The following is a 26,853-nucleotide window of genomic DNA, read 5'->3' as shown; positions in this document are numbered from 1 at the left end:
TTTAGTATTGTCAATGTTGGACGGTAAGATGATATATGCTTCTGCTTCCCACTGATCATCAAGTTTGTTCATTCTTCTTTGACGCTTTAACACTTGTTCACATGGTGACAAGGGAGTTGCAGGAGCACGTTGGTTGTAGTCTCTCTTGGTTTTGTCTGGCTTGAGATATACTTCTTTCAACACACTCTTGTACTTGACGGTACTTTTGCTGTCTTTCTGTATCCCAATCTGCATCAGATGATGGATTTTCTGGGGTTAGAACTCCCATGTCCAGATCAACAGGTAGTTTGCTGGATCTTCCCCTCATCAGGTATGCTGAAGTACAGTTGGTGGAATTCACTGGAATGTGGTTGTACAGATCTACCAAGTCTGGTAACTTTTCTAGCCATAAGTTCCTTTCTTCCACAGGCAAGGTCTTCAGTAAATCGATTACCACTTGGTTCATCTTTTCGCCCATTCCGTTGGTTTGTGAGTGATACGGTGGTGTTCTGATATTTTTGCATCCGTATAAGTTGCAGAACTCTTGGAATACCTCTGCTTCAAAGGCTGGACCTTGATCAGTAAGGACCTTCTCTGGGTATCCGTGTGGTCTGCAAAAGTACCATTGAAAGGCCTTGGCCGCTGTTCTTGCCATCAAATCCTTGACAGGTACAACTACCAGGAATCTGGAGTAGTGATCTACAATGATCAGAGGGTAGATCTAGCCGGATCGGCTTGGTGTTAGCTTCACATGATCTAGCGCGACCAACTCAAGTGGCTGTTTGGTGACTATGGGCTGTAAAGGAGCCCTCTGGCTGTCACAGTCCTTCCTGCGTAGGCTACATGGGCCACACTCTCGGCACCACTTTTCGATGTTTTTTTTTTCATGCCAACCCAGTAGAACCTTCCACGAAGTAGACTCTCCAACTTCCTCCATCTGAAGTGTCCTGCTCCATTGTGGTACGCTTCCAGAACCAGTGGCGCATCTTGTCTTGGGACTACTATCTGCCATACCAACTCATGAGTGCGTGGGTCGATACTTCTTTGGCACAGCTTACCATCGTAGATAAACAGTTTGCCTTTCCCCTTCCACAGTTGTTGCGTCTCTTGTGGATCATCCGGGCCAGGGTGTGAACCTGCCTTGCTCAGGAGCTCTTTCACCCGACGGACCGCGGGGTCACTGTCCTGGGTCTCTGCCCATCCATGGTGGGACAGGGGATTCAGCGTGGCGTCCTGATTGTTCTTGCGCCTGTTCCTCACATGATGGGAATACTGAGTGGCCTTGGGGCAATGGAAAGCTGGCAACTCTATTTCTTTGAGTGTTTCCGAGTCTTCTCCCGTTTCTGGCAAGTTGGGCATCCTGGACAATGCATCGGCATTCGCATTCTTGTGCCCTGCCCGGTACTTGATGGTGAAATCATAATTGGACAGCCGGGCCATCCACCGCTGCTCTAAGGCACCGAGTTTTGCTGTGTCCAAGTGTGTCAGTGGATTGTTGTCCGTGAAGACGTTGAATTTTGCTGAGGCCAGGTATTGCTTAAATCTCTCTATCACTGCCCAGACGATGGTGAGGAATTCCAGCTTAAAGGAACTGTAGTTGTCAGGGTTCCTTTCAGTGGGACGAAGTTTCCTGCTGGCGTAAGCGATTACCCTTTCTTTGCCTTTCTGGACCTGGGACAACACGGCTCCTAGTCCCATGTTGCTGGCATCCGTATACAGCACAAATGGTTGGTCATATTCAGGGTAAGCGAGTACCTCTTCTCCCGTCAGCGCCAATTTCAAACAAGTGAAGCATCTCTCCAGTCCGTCGTTCCAGTCAAATGGGGTATCCTTACCCTTGGTTTTCTTGGATTGGCCCACTAACAGGTCTTGTAGTGGTGCGGCTTTCTTGGTGAAGTCTTTGATAAACCTCCTGTAGTAGCCTACCAACCCGAGGAACTGCCGGACTTCATGGAGGTTGCTGGGCTTCGGCCAGTCTCTGATCACAGTGACCTTGTCAGGGTCTGGGGCCACTCTTTCGGCACTCACTACATGGCCCAGGTACTGCACTTTGGGCATTTGGACGGTTTTACCTTTAGGCCAAAGTTGGACAGGGCTTCGAACACCTCGGCCAGGTGCTCCAGATGGTCCTCATAAGTCTTGGAGAACACAATGACATCGCCCAGATACAGCAATATGGTTTCAAAGTTCTTGTGTCCAAGACAGCACTTCATCATCCTCTGGAACGTTCCTGGGGCGTTGCACAGTCCGAATGGCATGTAGTTGAATTCACAGAGACCCATCGGTGTGGTGAAGGCCGTCTTTTCTTTGTCCGCCTCTGCTACGGGAACCTGCCAGTACCCGCTGGTGAGATCCAAGGTAGGGAAGTAGTTAGCAGATTTTAAAGCAGCTAATGATTCTTCTATTCTAGGCAAAGGGTATGCATCTTTGTGTGTAATGCGGTTTATCTGCCTATAATCTACACATATCCTCATCGTGCCGTCTTTCTTTCTGACGAGGACTATTGGAGCTGCCCAGGGGCTACAACTGTCTCTAACTACCCCAGCCTCCTTCATCTCTCGCAACATGTCTTTGGCACACTGATAATGAGCTGGAGGTACAGGACGGTATCTCTCTTTAATGGGTGGATGATTTCCCGTGGGGATATGATGTTGAATCCCTTTTACCTGCCCAAAATCTAGGGGGTGTTTGCTGAATACCCGCTCGTACTCATGAACCACCCTGTAAGCCCCTTGTTTTTGGTGTGATGGGGTAGAGTCAGTGCCCACGTGTAATTTCTGACACCAATCTTCCATTTGTCCTGCAGAGCCATTGTCCTCCCCCTGGTTGGATGGGACCAAGGGTTCTGTTGCCTGTATCACATTATTATCAACAGCAAACAGTTTGGCAAGTGTGGCATATTTGGTTAGGTGGACCTCTTCCTATCTACAGTTAAGGACACGCACTGGGACCCTCCCCTTGCGGACTTCAACCACCCCTCTGGCTGTCAGGATTGTGGGCCTGCTGTCTGAATACACAGGTTCTACCAGGGCCTGATAGTCTTTACCTCTGAGGCCTATTGCTGCCCGATATTAACATTTCACTCCTGGGGGGTATTGCAATGGGAATTGAATCACTCACTGTGGCACGGCCAATTTCTCCACCAGTCAGTTCTACCTGCTGTCTCTGCACTAGAGCTTTGATTTCTTTCTGCAGGACACGTTGCTCACTGGAACCAGCAGTTTCAGCCACCTGTAGCAATAAGACAATAACCTCTGCAAGACAATTTTCTATGACATTAGTACCAATGGTCATCATGGGGTTACATTCACGTCGGTCAATATCAACAATTACAATTCCTTGGGCCTTCAATTCTACCCGCCCCACTTTAATGGTGACCTCTTTGTACCCCACTTGTGGCAATGGCTGACCGTTACTGGCTACTATGGTGAAATCATCATCAGGGCCACGAGTAATGTCGGTGTCTTCCCAATAATGTTTATAAAGGATGTAAGGCATAGTTGTCACCTGAGAACCGGTGTCCAACAGAGCATTCATGGGGATACCGTCGATCACAATGGGGAGAACCGGTCGTCCCCCAATGTACTTTGCTCTCCAGTTTTGCGGGCCTGGTCGTCCTACTCCTGGGGGTTGGCCCTCTGCCCCAGGGGTTGCTCGTTTAAATGACAGTACCTTGCGATGTGGCCCGCCTGTTTGCAGCGGCGGCAGATGGGTCGTCCGTCCTAATGATGGCGATCGTCGTCTGTTCCTCTGGTCGGCGGGACTCTCCTCTGTCGTCGTCAGGGAACATCCTCCGGTTTGGAAGCCAGCTTGATCTTCTCCTTGGGGGCCTCCTGTAAGGACTGCACGGTCCGAGCTAAGGCAGCAACGCTCTTGGTTAGCTCCTGCATCTGGAGGCGTAGTCATGCAGGGCAATCGTCTTCCAGGATCTGGGCATCGGCCTCAGCAGAAACTTGAGGATCTGGCGCCACCTCCTGGTGGTACGTGAGGGCTTGACGCCTAGGAAGTACTGCACGGCTGGGCTGTCGCTCCTGTAGCACTTGGATGGCCTTGTCTTTAAATTTTGCAAAGGCCAGGTCAGGATTCTGCATGGCCAGGAGGTGCAGTTGGGCCCTTTGGTTATTGCACAGGAGCCCCTCAATGAACCGCTCCTTTAAGAGTTTATCTTCATCTTGCACGCTGTTAGGATCAACCTGCTTGATTGCCCGCAGTGCCTCCTAGAGATTAAGGGCATAGTCCCGTAGGCTATCCTGCGCTCTCTGCTTGCACCCATAAAACTTCAATTTGATTTCCGTAGGGGTGCGGGTGTCAAAGGTGGTTTTAAGCTTTGCAAAGACCTGCTGCACGGTCCCTCTATCTGCAGCGGGCCTGGACTTCACCTCTCTCAGAGCCGCTCCAATCAGTTGGCCCGTTATCATGTGAACCTTCTGAGGCTCTGTCAGGGGATAAAACTCAAGCAGGCTGCAGATTCCTTCTTTAAAGTCAGTTAATGTATGCGATTCTCCAGAGTATCGCGGGAGCCAGGCTGCTCCAGGTATGTACGGCATGGATAGGGGCATGATGGTCGTAGTAGCCGTGGCGGCGTCCGGCTGGCTGATGGAAGCAGCAAGCTCTGCGGGACCCGGCGGCGGTACAAGGCCTGCGGCTGCGCCTATTGCGGGGCCTGGGGGTATTGCTAGGCCTGCGGGTCCTTCTAGGTCTGCGGCTGCGACTGCCGCTACTTCCCCTCTCGGGTCGGACATGGCCGTTCCTCCCCTCTGCTAACCTGGTGGAAGTCGGGGCTCCTCTCCGGAATCGGCACTTTGCAGCGTCTCTTCTTGCGGCTCTGCTGCACGGCGTCTCCACTTCCGGCTTTCCAGGCAGCAGCACGGCACCCGTCTTCTTCCTTTGCGGTCTTTTTGGCTGGCTCTGCCCACGAATGTATGGCTCCTCCTCCTCACACTCCACGCTGCGCGGCAATGGCAGATTTTGGCGGGAAATGGCAACACAGTCTTTTAGTAAAGCACAGTTCAAATACAGTTCTTAGGCGCACATGACCCGATTTTTCAGGCTTAAGTAGATCCTGTTCGTGACGCCAAAGTTGGAGCGCCCCTAGTAGGGTTATGGGGTACTCGGAGCCGGGCCCTTCGGTTCTCGGCGGGGATGTCACGGTGGCTGACCCGGTCCGTGGCCCTAGGGATGTCCGTTGAGAAATGGGGAAAGGTCTTTAAAGGGGGGAAGTGTTCGTGACGCCACCTGTGGTATTCGGTGAGGGTGACCGACGCTGCTGTGAGGGGTCCGCTGGGGTGATGTTATGGCAGCTAGATGGTATACCTTCCCACAGGTGAAGTGTTTCCCCAGGGCTTCCCAGAGTGTAGATGGTGGATGGTATGAGGCGCAGAGAAGAACGAGGACACAAGGTTGCAGTCTCTTTACCTTTACTGAAAGCTTCAGTGTCCACAATCCAGGGTACGGACCACAGGGTAGGCAGAGTCCGGCCGGTCTGAAGTCAAATCCAGAGTCCCCTTATCCAGGTGGAAATCAGTAGCCTTCCTCTAGTGCCTGGATGTTGTAGTACCTCCCTGCTGAGCTTCTCGGTAAGGTCCTCACAACTATTGTAGATGTAATGTCTCTTTCTCTCTGTCCCCCTGATGGATAGGATAGGACAAACCCGTATGACTTATGGCCTGAGGCTTTTTACAGGGACTCTAGCACGCCCCAGCCCCCACAAGTTGCCACCGTGCCTCCTGGGTATAGGTCGGGCAGGTAACATGGAATTATCTGTCCTGCCAGTCTCTGAAGTAAAGCATAGAGATCCTTACTTCCTCGGTATGCTGGCTATCGGCTTCTGCGCCTCAGAGAGGAGCAGCTTGTTCCTGGCTGATCTCCCTCTAATATTCCTCTCCTGTGCTCTGCTTTCCTGCACACTCTCTGCAATATGCTCACTTTTAGTGTCCTTTCCCAGGAGTTGCAGCACTTCATGCCACAGAGCTCCCCTCTCTCTGTCTTCCTGACAGGAACTGAACTCTGAACCCCCTTTCCCTCCAGATCAGGATGCTTTATAGGGGAGTTCACCTTAAACAGGCTTAGAGCTCCCCCTTCTGGTCTGGAGTGTGAACATGTTGCATGCATTGTGTTTCCTGGTGATTTCCTTTATTGCCTTCAGACGTAATATCACTCCCCCTGGTGGAAGAACGACATTACTGCAATGACCAGAACTCTGGGGCGCTGCACTAAGAACAAAAAAATAGTATTTTTTCCATTTTTTTTAAGCACATGTAACAGTGTAAAACTTCTCTATAAGTTCCAAAATGACTAACCAGACAACAGCACTGTGTTGTTTTTTTTTTTACAGGAAACATGCTCCAAATGTATGATATTCTGGGTACAAAACAGTGGTCAGGGCTTCTATTAGTTAAGGTTTCATAGGGCTACATGTACGGTACTCTGCAATATTGGTCACAATGGCTGATCATTGGAAGGTTGTCTGGTGGTCTGGCACAGGCGCAGGACATCTCGAGAGGACACGGCACTTCAGGTCTGACTCTCTTCTCTTGGAAAATGTTGATGCGCCTGAGCTACATCCTGTGGTCAGAGACATTTTTTACAGATTTTATGTTACTTGCAGAGAGATTTTTATTATTATTCCTTATCTGAAATTAACCATATTACAAAAGAGCATTGTATTAAACCCTTACATTTCATTACACGTCCTGCGTCCGCTCTGATTCTAAGCCTCTTAATTGACTGCAATAACAACGATGATGAAGACCTTTTATATTCTGTAATTAGAAGAGTGCTGTCTAGATGTCCGCTCCGCACTGGCACCGAGCAGCTCCACGACCCTGCTCACCCCATGAGAGCGGCATCGCTGCCACAGTAAAAAATTCATAATCAGGCAGTGGTGGAGGGGGGGGGGTATGTAAGGAGCAGACTGGAGGGATATTCCTGCCACTGCTCATCATAAAAATCACATCGTATTGCCATCACATCCATACGGAGCAGCAGTATGCTACATGCCCTTATCATGCAGGTCCGGATCAGTGGAGGACTTGGACCCCTTTTTGAAGATTTTCAGTGACTATACTTTTGTAATATATATTTTATAACATATATGTGTCGTATGATGACAAAGGAATTAGTGGGTGTGGGTGTATATATACGTATGTGTGTGTGTGTGTGTGTATGTATATATATATATATATATATAAATCTCTAACACACATATACACACATACACACATGCATATATACACATAATTGACGTGATTGGTTTGATTTTCCCTTTTAGAGATTTTAGGATATGCTGCATTTACAGTGGCATGTAAAAGTTTGGGCACCCCTGGTTAAAATTACTGTTATTGTGAACAGTTCAGCAAGTTGAAGATGGAATGACCTCTAAAAGGCCTAAAGTTAAAAGCTACAAATTTACTTTGTATTTTAGGTTAAAAATAAATATATTTTCCATCTTTTACATTTTAAAAATTACAAGAAAGAAAATGGGCTGATGCAAAAGTTTGGGCACCCGTGAATATTTGTGTAGTCTAATAACTTTGACAAAGATTTCAGACCTTAGTGAGCCTGTTAGGGTGCTGGCTTGTTGACTATCATCATTAGGAAAGGCCAGATGATGCAAATTTCCCAGCTTATAAAAAATCCTCTAACCTTGTGCCAAAAAGTAGGAGGATTTAGAAGTCTGCAGTCAAAGAGTGACTGCAGACTTTTTCAATTTAGACCGAACAACCCCTTTAAGGAAGGTTTAAATCACCATATTATGTTTGTATTTTCCAGTTCATGTTGGTCCGTTTTATGGCCACAATTCCCATCCCAACCAAAAGTCTCATGACCTGAAATAACAGGATCATATATGTCTATAATACAGATAGCTCAGACAGGGACGTAATAAAATGCTTAAGAAAATACATCTGCAATACAGTTGTATGATCGGGAGCTTCTGCGTTGGAACGTTGGATGAAATAAGAAGGTTAGCATAATTTATTTTGTAATTTTAGCAGTACATTTTTTTTGTCCCCCTAATGTTGCATGGTCCCTTTACTCTGAGATCAGCATGACGTAGGGGCAGAGAACCTGATTCCAGTGATGTGCCATCTACTAAGTTGTGTGTTGCTGTTATACAATACAATCCGTGTTTTATCAGCAGGAGATTATCACTGCAGGACTAGGTATCTCGTGCTTCCTAGTCCAGCCACGCCTTTAGCACTGATTGACAGCGCCCTGTCACTACACAGTGTACACAGAAAGCTGCCAATCACTGGTGTATTGACAAAAATATATAAATATATATACCCCATAAAATTGAAAAATATCAGTCCCTTTTTTATATTTGTGATTCCATTCCCAAGGGCTTATCTAGTGTAAGGGTATGTGCCTAGTGTAAGGGTATGTGCCTAGTGTAAGGGTATGTGGCTAGTGTAAGGGTATGTGCCTAGTGTAAGGGTATGTGCCTAGTGTAAGGGTATGTGCCTATTAAGACGTCTTTAAAACTCCAGCAAACCCGCCAAGTTTTTCAACCAGAAGATCCTGGCATTTTTTCCCCTGACTGGTCTTTTGTGTTATCTTTTTGGACATTTCCTGAGCATTTTTCTGACTGTTTTGGCCAGTAGCATTTTTTTTTCCCCTGAAGGAATAATGAGGAAATTGCCCACTTTTTTTTTTTTAAGCTAAAATGGTGGCAAAACTACCAGAAGAATAAACCTGTGTCGTCTTTTAGCCCAAAAACTGTGTGCACTCAGAGCTTTTTTGCTGAGTTTGTGACACAGAAACTTAGCGGAAGCTCAGTTTTTAAGGAGCTTTGAGAGTTTAAGGCCGGCGTCACACTATCAGTATTTGGTCAGTATTTTACCTCAGTATTTGTAAGCCAAAACCAGGAGTGGGTGACAAATACAGAAGTGGTGCATATGTTTCTATTATACTTTTCCTCTATTTGTTCCACTCCTGGTTTTGGTTTACAAATACTGATGTAAAATACTGACCAAATACTGCTAGTGTGACGGCAGCCTAAAAGTTTCTGCTCCAAAAACTTCTCGAAAAATTCCGTATGCGCATAGCATAAAAAGAAAAAAAAAAAGTGTCTACTCTTTCTTTTATGCCACCCCTGTCTATGGACTGTGTTTGGTACTGCAGTTATTCTCCAATAATTTAGCCTGCATTACCAGACACAGCCTATGAACTGGTGGGGCGCTGTTTCAGGTATTAAAAAAAAATGCATCTAACCTGGACAGTAGATGAATACTTAAGCCTAGATGGTACTTAAGCCTAACTAAACCTCATAATAAGGGTAATTAGATGTCTTTTAAAAGGAAATAAAACCCATTTTACCAGGTGTCATTTGCCTGTTAACGAATGGTAATAAATGCGCGCATCCGTCATATCTGTTTTCCGCTCCTATATGTAATAAATTGTGACTCCGCATTAGTAAACCTGGAGTCTATAAAATTGATTTAAGCTAACTGAATAAGTTAGCGGATTATCTATAATTTGACTCTGAACCAGGCCTTTATTTTATTGGTCTTGGAGAGATAACATTGGAAATGAAATACCAGCCGAGTGATAAATCTGAGCGCCGCTGATTTTCAGAAATTGTCCTTCTAAAAATAGGATTCTCTTTCTGTCGCCTGGATTTGGCAGGAAAAGATGAGGGAAATGGGCCAAGTACGAACCGTTTGCTATATCGGTTAGATATAATCTGCTTAATGTACAGTTTGAGATTTGTAGTGTCTATTGCAGGCATTTTTCTATCACACTCATTAGTGTCTCCTAAAGATAAGGAGATTTAGACAAAAGGCTCTCGGCTCAGGATTTTTTTTTCCTTTTTTTTTTTGCCTTAATTACCTGCACTATTGTCTTTTATTATTTCGTCCTTTTCAAAAAAGTTTCAGGTGGACCCTGGAGCGGAGAGGTCATCTCTTTTCTAAGTAGCTTCATCTGTGAAAGATTGGCGAGTCTACCCTGAGAGCCATCTTTGCATTGTCAGGTCTACGGGGCATTCATCTGGGCTTTGGCTTGCCTCTGTGGATGATACAGAGCTTAAAAAATGTTGTGGCTTTTTAGACTTTTATTTGGGTTTGTTAACCGGTCATAATGTGGTTAAAAAAAATAAAAGAAAATATTTTAAAAATGCATTGAAAAAAAAAAAATTGAAAAAAATGCATTAAAATAAAAATAAATAATTAAAAAATGCATTAAAAAAAGAAAATATTTAAAAATGCATTGAAAAATAAATAAAATAAATATAAAAAATGCATTGAAAAATAAATAAATTAAATATATTCTAAAAAAACAGTGAAAAAAATAAAATAAATATTTGAAAAATAAGAAAATAAGTTTTAACTCGAAGACGTTTAAGAAAGAGATTAAAAATAAAAGTTTATTTTTATCGCAATGGTTCCTGTTTTAAAGAAGTTTTCTATTTCTCTGTTAGGCCTCATTCAGACGTCCCGGAAAAACAGACCAAGTTTCATCAATGATTTTCATCAGTATCATCAGAGTTTGGCCAGAATTTTACAGTTTTTTCTTATTTCACAAATGAGAAGGAAAAAAAAAAAAGTTACTCCTATCCATCTGTCAGTGTAAATGGACAGTACATTGATGGCATCTGTCCAGTTTTCTTCACTTACCCATAGACTTTCATTGCCAAGTTTGATCCGATACTTGGATCAGTATCTGACATGTCTCCGCAGTTTTGTGCAGAAGCAGAGTGACAACAGCTATGATTGACAAACTGGCTCTAATCCGTGTAATTCTTAGAATTTCTTGAATGGTCAAGCATTAGCTAAGCTTATTTTCCTCATGCGGGAGTGTCTTGGGCTCAGACTCGGACTGGCCCACAGGAGAATCCTCCGGTAGGCCGCTATGAAATAGTTCCGATGAGCAGTACTGTTGCACTTGATTAGCAATTTGCAGATAAAGGTATCATCTAATTGTTTAGTAAACAAGGTAGCCAAATTAATATTACACAGAAGCAAAAGTCAATCTGTTTTACTAGGGTCAGGTCATTTTTGCATGTGGCCTAACAGAGGGCTCAAAGAGTCCGTGTTATTGGTGGGCCTATGCCAAACCACTCCGACACTGCTTGTTAACTAGATTTCCAAAAAAAAGTTTTGTATCATTATTTATTTTATCATCCTCATGTTTCATATAAGTAATTTTGATGTTTTTTTGTAGCTTCTTTTTTTTGTTGTGGTTTTGTTTTTTAGTTTAACAGCCCAGATTTTAAAGTGCATTGTTTTATAAGACTTCTGACATGTCAGGTGATTTTAAGCTGTGGGGGTCCACGAGCAAGGGTCCAGAAATTTAATATATTACAGTATTTATGCAGGTATTTTGGCTTTGTATTTTCCTGAATTTGTAGAATTAATGTCCAGGGCTTTGTGGGTAGTAAATGATTGATTGTAATTTGGGCGTATGCTGCATTCCAAAGCTTGAAGTCACCAGAATAACGCCACAGTGTGCCTTACAATTATACTTCAGTTATATGTACTAAGTATTATTATTATTACTATTATTATTATATCTATTATATGTGCTTGTTTTTTTCTCAATTGTTAAGGTGGTGGAGAGGAAGAGGACGGCAGCCGAGATCCGAGAGGAGTTTGAGAGATTGCAAAGGGAACGGGACGAAAGGCGGCTTCAACAAAGAACAAACCCCAAAGTAAGTTCTGAATATTTTTTTTAAGCAAAACCTAAAAAGTATGCAGTAGAGATGAGCAAAAAAAATTCAGTCTACTCTAACACGGCGTCCAATTTGGTCTTCGGTGGCAACAAAACTAAAGAAGTGTTCATGTCTATGTTGGCAAGTCTCTTCCTGGTATCCTGGGTGCTAGGCCTCTGCGACGTCATGACATTGACGCCTTGTGACCGGGTGTCACTCCATATCAGGATTTTGCGAGGACCTAATAAGTGGCGGAGGTGAACAAGATAGAATCATAGAATGTTAGAGTTGGGTGGGACCTCAAGGGTCAACGATGCTGGTATAGAGAATGAATGAAGACTGCCATTTCTGGCTGCCACGGGGGATCTAACCGGACCGCAGACCAGAGTAGCTCAAATGCATTATTACTAGTGATGAGCGATCGTGCTGGGATAAGGTGTTATCCGAGCATGCTCGTGAGCTAACAGAGTATCTTCGGCCTGCTCGAATACTATGTTCAAGTCCCTACGGCTGCATGTCTCGCAGATGTTAGACAACCGTAACACATGCATGGATTGTCTAACAAACAACGCAATCCCTGCATGTGTTGCGTCTATTGAACAGTTGTGATACATGCAGCCACGGTGACTCGAACATAAAATTAGAGCACGCCGAAGATACTGTTAGCTCATGAGCATGCTCGGATAACACCTTATCAGAGCACGCTCGCTCATCGCTAATTATCACGTCTTTATTATTCCGCTCATCTTCAAGTCTAGGCCAGTATGGGTCTGCGAGGAATAGAGTCCTAGTGGGACCCACGTCTCCCGCTCTGTCACCTGTGGATGACTATCCATCCTGTGCACAATTATAACTCTCAGTACGTCTTGACGGCTTGCACCACTAATTTGGAAAAATAGCGATGTATTAAAAAATTAATCCTCACCGAACTTTAGACCAATTTTAAAAAATCAAAAGCACTGTACCAGCAGTCCCATATAAGACTCATGGCGTCCATGGAAGATCCAAAGTCTAATTAGAATATAGATTTTATGCATCTATTACATAAGACTTATTATTAGTATCTCATGCAAAAGGGTTAAATAAAAATTGTCTGCCACCCTCTGCGCTCATGGAGGAGCACAATTCAGGAACGTATTGGAATTCTCCCCCTGGAAGTGTCAGGATCAGCGCCGGAGTGGTATACTGCTTCTCCCCTCGCTGGCAGGGGCTTTAATAAATAACACTATGTAAGTTTCCACATGCCACATTTTTACTATTACTGTCTCTTTAATTTATTTCATCCGGTATCAGATTTTACGACGGCGCTCATAGCTTCTCCCAGCTAAATATTCTTTATCGTTTAGTCGTATCTGTCACCGCACTGTTTTCGTATGGAAAATATGTTGCAATAGCCAATATCAAGAACCCAACAAAGTCGCAGCGGGCGCGTCTTTCCCCAGCAAACGCCATCTGTCTACCTTGGTTCGGAGACTCACCACGGAGGTTGTGCACTACCTGTTTTATCACAGCACCACAAATCAAAGAACTGTAGGTTATAACTCAGCAACTGTCTGATCTGCAGCTAATTATACCCCGTGCGGTGCGCGATGCCGGCAGCTCGCCCAAGATCCTAATTAAGACTCTCTTCTACAGTGATGTCTCGTTGTAAATAGTCATTAATTATTTTTTTTATTTATTTTTTTATTATATTTTATTATTTGTGGCTTTTTGTACCTTTATACTGTTTCGTCACAATCCAGGATTCCATCACTTGGATTGCTAAATGGCGGCCATCACTGCTGCCGCGGTGGGTCTGGGGCCTCACTATCCTCATCCCGGTAATATCACACCCCCGCCACTCGCTTTTAGCGATGAACTTTTTTTTTTTTTTAAGTCAATCGCAGCTTTTTTAATTTCATTAACAATAAAAGCTGATATTCGAGTCATAAAACTGTAAATTGAAACCTATAGTCATCCGTGTCACGCAAACGATACATTCCACTTCTTTACGAGAAGCTGGGGAGATCGTACGCGGAGACGGATGGGCGATGCCGAAGAGCGGCACAATCTGTCTGTGGTTAACCCTTTGCCGTCCCTTACTTACCAAAGGATTAAAACTTCTGCGGCACCCAGCAAATCCCAGCCGCTTCCTTTCATAGCGTTGCAGTCACCTGACCGGTCCACGGCAAACCTTTATCTGCCGCTGCTCGCTTCATAAAGAATCCAAGCCTGTTACCCCACTTTTTTGTATATCCAGGGTAACCTATTTTCTATAACTTTTAGAAAAAGGACATACAAGGTTAAAAGGGTTGTTAAAGATTTAAAAAAAACCATGGCTGCTTCTTCCTGAATCGGGATGTGTTTGGTAATGCAGCTTAGCCCCAGTCAGGTTGATTAGATGCTACTTGCAATGCCATACTCAACCTGCAAACAGGGGTGGCGCTGTTTGAAGGAAAAGTAGCCATGATGTCCTAATTTTTGGAAAACCAATCTCACAGCTACCTGACAGCACCCTGTTATAGGTCCTGGATCCATTTGAGACATCAAAACACTAGTGCGGGGCAGGGAAACCTAGAGCAAAAAACACCAAATGTTGTATCGGAAGCGATTGCTTGGTAAGCAATTTCTTTTTCATGCTTTTTGGGAGATTTTTGCATTCTTTCAACAAGTGTGATCTGTTTATCTGCTCCCCATGGCTTGTGAGCGAGGAAGCGCCTTCCCCTCCAGACAAAAGAGCGGATTTCTCCAAAACTGCTCGCCTCTAGTATCGGTTCTCACCTCTTATAAAAAGAGTCGGATGTAATTTGGGGGATTGCTGTTTAAGCTGGTGTTGTTTCTGTGATGACTGTACTAATATGGCCAAAATTTAGTAAGCCAGACATGTCCGGGAAGCTGACAGGTGTTCATTAAGGCAGCGAGGTGCATATTGGGGAGGACCTGTGCCAGGGTTCCAGCATATTTGTCATAGATTATCACTGTGCCTTGGCTCCGTCACCCTCTCTGTCTCTAAAGTGATTAGTAGTGAGCAGTCACACCATCCAGATCACAGCCGCCAGCCAACGAAAATCACTTTCTTTTTTTGAAGGGGTTAAGAGTTAACTCGCCTCTCCCTGCCACTTATTAAATCATCTCTATGTCATTGGAACGATTGACATTTTTTTCTACCTTCCTCCGAAATGTGTCCATCCATAAAGCCCTCCAGTGGAGATCTGAGCAAACAGTTGTATGTACCAAGCGTAAAAAGCAAAAAACCCGATATTTTATCTGTGCCTTTTTTTTCAGCCCTCCCCGGTTTTCCTTCTTCTTTGTCCCCCTCTCATTCCCAAAACTCTGTGAGCTGTAAAAAAAATAAATAAAAGTCCGGATTGGAATTCGGAGTCGATGTGTCCTGTGATAAAATTAGCCATCTGGGGTGTTTATAGCAATTGCTTATTGGGATTCAGTCACAATGTATCTCCGGGCAATGCTCGCATTGAATTAGGTAGGGCAGCTGGTATGATTTCATACTAGATTGGAAGTTAGTTGAAAATCTCCAACCTTTTATTGCTTTCAATAAAATGACTTGAGATAAATAAAACATTTCTAACCAGAAATGTTTAGCCATAAACAGATGCACGTTATGGAGCAATTTACAAGGGAAAAAAAATAGCTTTTTGTTTGTGTTTTTTTTGCCTTATTTTTTTATTCCTTTATTTTACTTTTTTTTTATTAAATGGGGACACCAACTTTTTTTTTTTTCAGTAAAAGATGCATTCACTGTGCAAGCAAATAATTTGTCAGAGAGTGGAAAGGATTTTAATGTTGTCTCTATTTAATTTTTTTCTAAAATTGTAAAATGTTACCCAAATTGCTTGATATTAAAAATCCCCTCTGTTCTCAAGAACGAAGGGATTTTTAATTGTAGTGATCACTGTGCTTTGCCAAGTTTCACCCACCACCTCTGTAGTCTATCAGAGGTGGTCGGGCTTGTTGAATATTAATTATTAATTGAATTATTCTTATTCTCAATTCTGTACTGAACACATTGCCTCTCGCTGACATTACAAAAGCTAACACCATATAGAGAGGACACGTGGTCTGTGGGACATATATATATTACGTCTCTTAGGAAGGAGGGGGTGTTCACCTGGGGGCTGTCATCTCCAGCCTTCGTCATCATTCTCCATGGACGTCAGACAAGTCACACAAGGAAAGAACAGCTGGTAGCCATGATTCTACTCCATGAAAGAAAGATGACTTCTACTCCATCTCAGAAACGATGAGGAACAAGCGCTGATATTTACAAATGGACAATCTGTTCGTAACTATTTCACCTATTTTAATGTTTTGCTGCAATGTGGTTTTTCTGTGGACAATTCAATAAACCACAAAATTTTTTATGAAAATATCATGACATTTTTCTTTAAGAGTAATGCACCTGGTAAATAGTCCTATTAAATAAATGTGCAAAATAAGCATATTTAACAGGGCTCTTCGGCGAAGAGCGCAGCGTTTACAAGTTCTTTGTTTCAGAGCTTGCAAACATTGCTCCGAAGTTTGCCAGATCGAAAGTGTGCAGTTTGAGCCAGTGGCTGTCATGCTATGATCTGAACTATCAGTCATCAGGAGCACACAGCCCCCTAGGAAGCTGGTAGGTTCTTGTTTGTTTTTTTACTTAAATGCATGTATTTTGACATAAACATTATTTTTGCAATTGGGTTTTATTAAAAATGTGTCTTTTATAAGTCCCCTCACCCCCAATAATGGCTGCAGAATGAGTTAACAGAGAATCCATCAGTCAGCTACTTCTGATTAGAAGTTTATAACTCTTTTAGCTGTCTCTTTTTTAAGCTGCTTTCTATTGATTTATGACAACATGAAAGTTCAGCTCCGCTTTGATGTGGTCTGTCTTCTTAAATTAGCAAAGAGCAGCTCAGGAAAGAAAACGATAAGAGTTACAAACTGTCCATCAGAACGAGCTCGCTGATGGATTCTCAAAGATCCCATTCTGCAGCCAGCAGTAGACGTGTAGAAGGGCAAACATTTTGTTGAAGACCATTTGCCAAAATTGCTTATAGCCCAAAATATATGCATTTAAGTTAAAAAAATAAATAAATAAATGAATAAAAAATGGCCCTTTACTTGTAAACCTTGGCAACATTGTTTCTGGCATAATTTACGCCCTTTAAGGCCATGTTTACATGCAGCGTTTCTGCTTTTTTTTTCTGCAGCCAAAATTGGCATTCTTTGCTGTAAAAGTGCTGTGTTTAAAATGCTGCAAAAATACTGATAGTACTGACATGCTGATGTTCTCAAGGTAGGTAGAGACTCTGGTACAACAGCTCAGATGTTTGTTGTTTTTTCACCTACAATTCCTTTTGTAATATGTTTTTATTGTTTTGATTCAGACTCATAATAGACGCAACAGAGTTGAGTTCTTTTCGGTTCTGAGAAGTAATTGTCCTGGTTTACTGATTCCAAGTATTCTACACACAAGTGTTGAGTTGAAATCCCATTACAGGATGAAGCGCTGGTGGAACTGATGACATCATTCAATGAAAATGTAATTGGTGACCTCTCCAGAAGGGAAATACATACCGAACGTGTTCTGCGATCGCCGCGTCGTGCCTAATTGTGTAAGACATATTGTAACAGGGAGGATTTTATGAAGTGTGCTGGGTTTGTGAGCAAGTCCCGAGGATGACACTGTTATCTTCCAGGATAGTTTGGAATACTTGGCGTGCCGCTTAAGGGATTTGTTTTTTCTTCATAATAATGTTTGCATCATTGCAGCTCTTGTGTATTCATAAAATCGCTTCTAAAATTCTCCTGATTAAAAAACTTTTTATAAGCTGAATGTAAAGGCTGGCTTCAATACACATACATACCATCAGGCAGTCAATAGCCCTGTGCTTCTCTGTATTTCTAAGCATCGTTTATGGTTTATTGGTAAATTCATCTATATAAAAAGTTTAGTAACTTTCTAAATAAATTACATCCAGCACTAATCTTTATACTCCAGAGCTGCACTCACTATTCTGCTGGTGCAGTCACTGTGTACATATATTACATTACTGATCCTGTACTGATCCTGAGTTACATCCTGTATTATACTCCAGAGCTGCACTCACTATTCTACTGGTGGAGTCACTGTGTACATACATTACATTACTGATCCTGTACTGATCCTGAGTTACATCCTGTATTATACTCCAGAGCTGCACTCACTATTCTGCTGGTGCAGTCACTGTGTACATACGTTACATTACTGATCCTGTACTGATCCTGAGTTGCATCCTGTATTATACTCCAGAGCTGCACTCACTATTCTGCTGGTGCAGTCACTGTGTACATATATTACATTACTGATCCTGTACTGATCCTGAGTGACATCCTGTATTATACCCCAGAACTGCACTCACTATTCTGCTGATGGAGTCACTGTGTACATACATTACGTATCCTGTACTGATCCTGAGTGACATCCTGTATTGTACTCCAGAGCTGCACTCACTATTCTGCTGATTCAGTCACTGTGTACATACATTACATTACTGATCCTGTACTGGTCCTGAGTTACATTCTGTATTATACTCCAGAGCTGCACTCACTATTCTGCTGGTGCAGTCACTGTGTACATACATTACATTACTGATCCTGTACTGATCCTGAGTGACTTCCTGTATTATACTCCAGAGCTGCACTCACTATTCTGCTGGTGCAGTCACTGTGTACATACATTACATTACTGATCCTGTTTTACATCCTGTATTATACCCCAGAGCTGCACTCACTATTCTGCTGGTGGAATCACTGTGTACATACATTACATTACTGATCCTGAGTTGCATCCTGTATTATACTCCAGAGCTGCACTCACTATTCTGCTGGTGGAGTCACTGTGTACATACATTACATTACTGATCCTGTACTGATCCTGAGTTGCATCCTGTATTATACCCCAGAGCTGCACTCACTATTCTGCTGGTGGAGTCACTGTGTACATACATTACATTACTGATCCTGTTTTACATCCTGTATTATACCCCAGAGCTGCACTCACTATTCTGCTGGTGCAGTCACTGTGTACATACATTACATTACTGATCCTGTACTGGTCCTGAGTTACATCCTGTATTATACCCCAGAGCTGCACTCACTATTCTGCTGGTGCAGTCACTGTGTACATACATTACTGATCCTGAGTCACATCCTGTATTATACCCCAGAGCTGCACTCAATATTCTGCTGGTGCAGTCACTGTGTACATACATTACTCTATATTTTATTACATGTCAGAGCAATATTTCCAATTTCGCTTATTACCACAGCTTGTCAATGAAAAGTTCCATTAAATCCTTCTTGCCTCATGATGTGCGGTTATGTCATTGAGCAGGTGCTGGTGTATGGAGCAGGATCAGGAGCTGAGCCTTCTTCATGTGAGGTGTGCTGTGTTACACAGCCAGCAGCTTCCTCTTTTAACAGCATCAAGCAGAGTGATCGCCTATCACTGCTATTAATTCATTAAATGCCAGTCACTGGCAGCATCGTTTTAACTGAGCCATCCTATCTTGTGGTTATTCTGGGCATCCATTTCCTCCCCTCCTCACCCCTTCCCGTGATGCCTGCCATGACACCACTCTTGTGATGATCTGCCTGTGGCTGGGCTAATAAGCAGACCAGGGTTACGACTGTATACTGCAGTACTTTGCTATTGTAATAACCGGAGATGTATCCTTCTGTCCAAAGCCCCGAGACCTGTACAGTGTGGCGCCTGAGTCAGTGCATTGTTATGATCCTTAGTGGTTGAGGATCACGAATTACTCCAGCTAAGTAACAAACATAGGACAAGCTCTAGGGAGATGGCAAACTGGACTGACCGCAAATCTGAACCTATCCAAACACACTAGAAGTAGCCGGTGAACGTGCCTAAAAAATCCTAGACGTCTCGAGCCAGCCTGAGGAACTAACTACCCCTAGAGAGACAGAAAGACCTCTCTTGCCTCCAGAGAAATAATCCCCAAAGATATAGAAGCCCCCAACAAATAATAACGGTGAGGTAAGAGGAAGGCACATACACAGGGGTGAAAACAGATTCAGCAAATGAGGCCCACTAATACTAGATAGCAGAAAATAGTAAGGGGTCTGTGCGGTCAGTAAAAAACCCTAACAAAATATCCACACTGAGATTTCAAGAACCCCCGCACCAACTAACGGTGTGGGGGGAGAAACTCAGTCCCCTAGAGCAACCAGCAAGCGAGGAGATCACATCTTAGCAAGCTGGACAAGAAACATGATGAATGCTGATAATCAAAAAATGAACGGACAAAAACTTAGCTTGTCTTGGAGAGGCTGGGAGCAAGGTAATCACAAGGAATCTGAAGAGCACTGAATACATTGATAGCAGGCAAGGAACTGAGTATCCAGGTGAGTTAAATAGGAAACGAACCAAGGATAACGAACCAGCTGATGCAGCCAACCTGCAGAAGACAACACTACACAGTACCGCTTGTGACCACTAGAGGGAGCCTAAAAATAGAGTTCACAACAGTGCATACCGCACTACTGCGCCATTTTATTGAAGTGTCTTCATTAAAATGGCGCAGTAGTGCGTCCATCGCCGACGTCGTCCTCTACTTCAGCTGGATGTGCGTCTTCGGATGCACATGCTGCTGAAGTGTATTGTAGTGCACAGACTTGTCGGGTCCGTGCACCGCAATAAAAATGGCTGACATTCCTCTCCCTGCTTAGGTGGATCTATATCTATGTTCGTAAAAGTGTCAGTATTTACTGCCATTCCGGAATTATATGCATTGACAAAAAAAGCATTAGGAAATAAAAGAAATGTCCTCAGCGCTCTCGGGCAAGATGAGTAGCAAATTGACAAAAACAAGCAAAAAACCATATTTGTGAAATATGAAAAATTAACAGCGCTCACCATGGTTGCAAGAGTAGAGAGAACTTTTTCTTCTTCATTGTACGTTAAAAAAAGTTTCCAAATTTCACAAAGAGCATAAAGTTTTGAATCGTTGCTTTCTTTTAGGTGGATGGAGGAATAATTAGATTTTTTTCCTACTTTTGCAGCCACAGTAAGCGCAGTCACTTTTCATATTTTTACAAAAAAAGACAAAGAGTCACGACCGAACAGGAGACTGGATGACTGCACCCGACACGGGACTTAGTGTCCTTTTTGACTCCCAGTAGAAGAATTGGGCAACAAAATTTGCTGGTTCATAGCCCACGTTGGTACTCCATGGCCCACGTTGGTACTCCATGGCCCACGTTGGTACTCCATGGCCCACGTTGGTACTCCATGGCCCACGTTGGTACTCTGTGGCCCACGTTGGTACTCTGTGGCCCACGTTGGTACTCTGTGGCCCACGTTGGTACTCTGTGGCCCACGTTGGTACTCTGTGGCCCACGTTGGTACTCTGTGGCCCACGTTGGTACTCTGTGGCCCACGTTGGTACCTTATGGCCCACGTTGGTACCTTATGGCCCACGTTGGTACCTTATGGCCCACGTTGGTACCTTATGGCCCACGTTGGTACTCTATGGCCCACGTTGGTACTCCATAGCAGCCAGATTAGGACAGTGTGAACTTCCTCAGCCGAAACTCTGAATTCCGACATCCGGAGCATGTCTTGTGATTACTGGGGCCCACTACACCACGTCATCTCGTGAAGCCTAGTAATCCTAAGAGGTGCCCTGCATGCCAGGATTCAACTAACAGCCATGGAAGTTCATCCTGCACTAGTCTGCGTGCCAGAGAAGATGTTCTGCAGCTCCCACATCGGTGATCTTGGTGCCCTGAACAAGATGTAGAAGCGGTGTACTCTCTCCACCTCCCTTCATACTTTGCAGGAGCCGATAACTTTTGTCTTCGGCAGGTGATTGTTCTATTAAAGCGTATTGACATTTGCTGTGTTTATTTTCTGAAGTCGGGTTTACCAGTCTCCGGAGCTGCGGGCTCCTTCCCTTTGTATCCCCCTCTTTTTTTTTTTTTTTTTCCTTCCTGCCCTTGTAACACAACACCTGCCGCTCGCCTTTCTAAGCGCAACTTTGTCAATTTCCTTACTCTCTTCGATTTGCTGATGTGCAGGTTTTTCTCCTGCTGTGACTTCCTACAAATGGGCCCCTGTATGCCAATTCCTCGAATTGCACTGTCTTTTATCAAGATCATTCATTTGCATTATCGGCAATAACCATTACATTTATCTGAAATTTTAATTCACTGCCGCAGAACGCCTCATGCGATCGCCTCCTGCTGTTTGTTTACATTAACAGTCAAATGTCCAGTTGCCATTAACCGTCTTCACTTTTATGATTTCATTTTGTTTTATGGGTCATTATTTTTTTTATATACTTTTTTTTTTTTTTAAAGGAAAGCTTGAAACAAAAAGCCCCTTACCTGTGTGTTGTAGAATGCTTTGTTCTGCCTGTGTTCGCTGTAACAGTATGGTTTCTACATTCTAGCAGCTTGTTTTTTTTTCTCTGCGACAACTATTTCCCCATCCCAGAAAATGTATAAAAATCAACCCTTTACGTTCAAGCTTTGTTTGTTGTTGTTTTTAATATCACATTTTTTTTTATATTGCCTGACTCCTTTATAGAAAACCTAACTAGATACAGTGGGGAAATTAAGAATACTGTAGGGGTAGAAACCCTTATTCCAGTGGTGTCACTTACTGGGCTGCTTGCTCTAGTTTTGGTAAAATCCCTGTTTTCCCTGCTTCAGATCCAGCAGTTGCCTGAATGCTAAGCTCGGTATAACACCAACCATACCACTAATTGGCAGCTTTTGGGTACACTGTGCATAGGCAGAAAGCCGCCAATCAGTGGTTGTGACCCCGGTTACACCGAGCAGAATCTCCTGCTGATAAAACACTGATTTTATTAAAACTTTATAAATCATCTCAATAAGTGATAGATTGATGTAATAAGGCTATCTGCCCCTACATCATGCTGCTCTGATTACATAGCAAAAACCTCCTGGCACAGTCCCTTTAATGGAAATGTTTTTCTGTTTACTTTTTTTTTTAGCAGATTCTACACTGTGTGCAGAATTATTAGGCAAGTTGTATTTGGATCACATACTTTTTATACATGTTGTCCTACTCCAAGCTGTTCAGGCTTGAGAGCCAACTACCAATTAAGTAAATCAGGTGATGTGCATCTCTGTAATGAGGAGGGGTGTTGTCTAATTACATCAACACCCTATATAAGGTGTGCTTAATTAATAGGCAACTTCCTTTCCTTTGGCAAAATCGGTCAGAAGAGAGATTTGACGGCCTCTAAAAAGTCCAAAATTGTGAGCTGTCTTGCAGAGGGATGCAGCAGTCTTGAAATTGCCAAACTTTTGAAGCTTCATCACCGAACAATCAAGCGTTTCATGGCAAATCGCCAACAGGGCCGCAAGAAGCGTGTTGGGCAAAATAGGCGCAAAATAACTGCCCATGAATTGAGGAAAATCAAGCGTGAAGCTGCCAAGATGCCATTTGCCAACAGTTTTGCCATATTTCAGAGCTGCAACCTTACTGAAGTAACAAAATGCACAAGGTGTGCGATACTCAGGGTCTTGGCCAAGGTAAGGAAGGCTGAAAAACGACCACCTTTGTACAAGAAACAAAAGATAAAACGTCAAGACTGGGCCAAGAAATATCTTAAGACTGACTTTTCAAGATTTTATGGACTGAAGCACAGAGCCACGTAGTATATTGCACAGCGACGTAGTATACAGCACAGAGCCACGTAGTATATTGCCCAGCCACGTAGTATATTGAGCAGTCACGTAGTATATTGCCCAGCTACGTAGTATATTGCCCAGCCACGTATTTCACAGGTTAAAAAAATAAACATATACTCACCTTCCGCAGGCGCATTGTAGTTCTGTCGCCTATGTGGGGTGCAGGCAGCAGCTTCCGGTCCCAGGGTGTGATAACGTCGCGGTCACATGACCGTGACGTCATGGCAGGTCCTTCTCACGTAGGACCTGTGATGACTTCGCGGTTACGTGACCGTGTCGCGGTCACATGACCGTGACGTCACGGCAGGTCCTTCTCGCGCAGGCGCACAGGACTTGTGATGACGTCGCAGTCACATGACCGTGACGTTATGGCAGGTCCTTCTCCCAGACCATCCTTGCCACTGGAACGTGCCGCTTGCATGGACTGGCCGGAGCATCGCGAGGAGCGGGAAAGGCGGAGGAAGGTGAGAGTATAATGATTTTTTTATTTTTTTATTTTTTTTAACATTAGATGTTTTTACTATTGATGCTGCATAGGCTGCGTCAATAGTAAAAACTTGGTCACACAGGGTTAATAGCGGCGGTAACTGAGTGCATTACCCGCAGCATAACGTGGTCCGTTACCGCCGGCATTAACCCTGTGTGAGCGGTGACCGGACGGGTGTATGAGGGCGCCGGGCACTGAGTGCGGGGAGTAAGGAGCGGCCATTTTCTTCCGGACTCTGTGCGTCGCTGATTGGTCGTGGCAATGGTCGTGGGCGTTTTGCCACGACCAATCAGCGACTTGGATTCCATGACAGACAGAGGCCGCGACCAATGAATATCTGTGACAGAAAGAAGGACAGACAGACAGAAGTGACCCTTAGACAATTATATAGAAGACTAGATGGTGGCCCGATTCTAGCGCATCGGGTATTCTAGAATATGCATGTCTACGTAGTATATTGCACAGCCCACATAGTATATAGCACAGGCCACGGAGTATATTGCAGAGCCCACGTAGTATATAGCACAGGCCACGGAGTATAGTGCAGAGCCCACGTAGTATGGAGCACAGCCCACGGAGTATATTGCACAGCCCACGGAGTATATTGCACAGCCCACGTAGTATATAGCACAGGCCACGGAGTATAGTGCAGAGCCCACGTAGTATGGAGCACAGCCCACGTAGTATGGAGCACAGCCCACGGAGTATATTGCACAGCCCACGGAGTATATTGCACAGCCCACGGAGTATATTGCACAGCCCATGGAGTATATTGCACAGCCACGTAGTATATACTCACCTTCTGTCCGCATCTGTCACCGCCGCATGTGCTGCGCTGTTTCCTGCTGTCACGGCCGTCATCAATGACCGCGGCCGTCATCACTGACCGCGGCAGCTAATTTAGTCCCCGGCTTTTGGCCGCGGTAGGCCCAACAGCGCCCATGGTCCCGGCCGGCTCCGCCTTCCTCACGGTGACTCTGCCCCCTTTGCAGCGCTTCTGGCTGGGCCTGTACGGAGTGGGCGAGGACTCGCTCTGCATACTTCCTGGCCTCCCCTGCCCTTTTGTCTACGCCCACTGGCTGGCCACGACTAATGAATATCCGCGACAGACAGACAGACAGTAAGACGGAAGTGACCCTTAGACAATTATATAGTAGATATGGAGCAATATATGGGGCCATTATACTGTATGGGGCCATTATTCGGTATGTAGCAATATATGGGGCTACTATACTTTATGGAGCATTATACGGGGCCATTGTATACTGTATCGAGCAATATATGGGGCCTTTATACTGTATTTAGCTTTGTATGGGGCCCATTATACTGTATGGAGCATTGTATGGGGCCCATTATACTGTATTGAGCATTATATGGGGCCCATTATGCTGTATGGAGCATTATATGGGGCCATTATATACTGTATGGAGCAATATATGGGGCCATTATACTGTATGGGGCCATTATTCGGTATGTAGCAATATATGGGGCTACTATACTGTATGGAGCATTATACGGGGCCGATGTATACTGTATCAAGCAATATATGGGGCCTTTATACTGTATTTAGCTTTATATGGGGCCCATTATACTGTATGGAGCATTGTATGGGGCCCATTATACTGTATTGAGCATTATATGGGGCCCATTATGCTGTATGGAGCATTATATGGGGCCATTATATACTGTATGGAGCAATATGATGCCATTTTACTGTATTAAGCATTATAAGCAATATAATGGGCCATTACATACTGTATGGAGCAATAAATGGGGCCATTGCATACTATATGGAGGAATGTATGGGGCCTATTATTCTGTATGGAGCACTATACGAGGCCAATTTACTGAATGGAACATTATATGCGGCTATAATAGTGTATGGAATATGCGGTGCCCCAATACTTTGCAGAGGGCTATGTGGTGTCCATAGTACAGTATGGAGGGCTATATGGTGCCCATAATACTGTACAGAGGATTATGTGGTGCCCGTAATACTGTATGGAGAGCTATGTGGTGCCCATAATACCGTATGGCGGGCTATACTGTCCGGTCTAAAATGAAAAGTCTGCACTCTTTGTGACTGAAGACTTCTGAATCCCCAGCGCACACACTGTGTGCACTGTGAGAATTCTCTGATTTCTGAGCTATTGTAGGATTTGATGGAATAAAGGGTTTTTGGATCATATCTGATCTACATAGATTTCTGCAGCATGGATTACACCCACAAACTCTTTATTTTGTCTTATCTGATATGGTCACTTTCAGACCCATGTATCTGCTGCAGCTGATTTCCTCAATAAGATCTATCCGGCTATTGCAATCTGAATTGATTAGTTTTTTACCCAGTTTATAAGACCCTATTACGCTAATTTCCTCCACAGTTTGTACCTGACAATTGTAGAATTTATTATAGATATCACTCATAATGGAAAAAGTACCGTAAGTGATATCTTTGGCATTGTACTACACCTTATTTCTTATCTGTGCATCATGAATTGTGGCATGTGTTAAAGGGGACCTCCGAGACCCTTTCGCCTGGGGCCCACGAAAACCTGGAACCGGCCCTGCTGGGTATTCTCAAACGAAGTGTCATAGGAAGTGGGTAATATAGATTGAACCCTAAATTGCAGTACAGGGTGAATGGTAGGGAATTTTGTCCTGACTTAAATGATAAAAGTTACTAGTTTTTAAAGCTTTATTAATTGAAATTTAACTTTGGATTTCGGACTAACCCTATAAAAAAAAAAAAAAAAACACTCCTTTTATAGCTCACCAATGGTCGGACTACTACAAGCACCTGAAAAGAAAACAGCAGAGTGAGGCAGTAACAAGTGTAGACTTTTCAGAGAAATGTTCCTTTGTTGTTCAGGATGAAGCAGTCAGAAATAAAATACAAACGTAGTTAATATATCTGAATGCTTTTTTCATGATTCAATAGCTATTCATTTGTTTCAAAAAAAAAATAGATTTCAGTGATAAAAACTGGACATCCTACCAAGTTTGAGCAAGGTCTACTACTTCCCGGGTG

At 43.8% G+C, this 26,853-nt stretch overlaps 1 protein-coding gene across 1 annotated transcript in view; it reads left to right on the top strand.

The window, feature by feature from the left end:
• The window catches only part of DNAJC11 (DnaJ heat shock protein family (Hsp40) member C11), a 172,862-nt gene that overhangs the window by 63,585 nt on the left and 82,424 nt on the right, over positions 1-26,853 (top strand). The window contains exon 4 of the mRNA XM_077250394.1: positions 11,528-11,629. Within this exon, the coding sequence (XP_077106509.1) occupies positions 11,528-11,629 (102 nt within the window). The remainder of the gene's footprint in view (positions 1-11,527; positions 11,630-26,853) is intronic.

Source organism: Ranitomeya variabilis, chromosome 4, assembly GCF_051348905.1.
Source record: "Ranitomeya variabilis isolate aRanVar5 chromosome 4, aRanVar5.hap1, whole genome shotgun sequence".
Lineage (NCBI taxonomy): Eukaryota > Metazoa > Chordata > Amphibia > Anura > Dendrobatidae > Ranitomeya > Ranitomeya variabilis.
The sequence above is the reverse complement of the archived record's forward strand: the minus strand, read 5'-3'. Positions and strand labels throughout refer to the sequence as shown.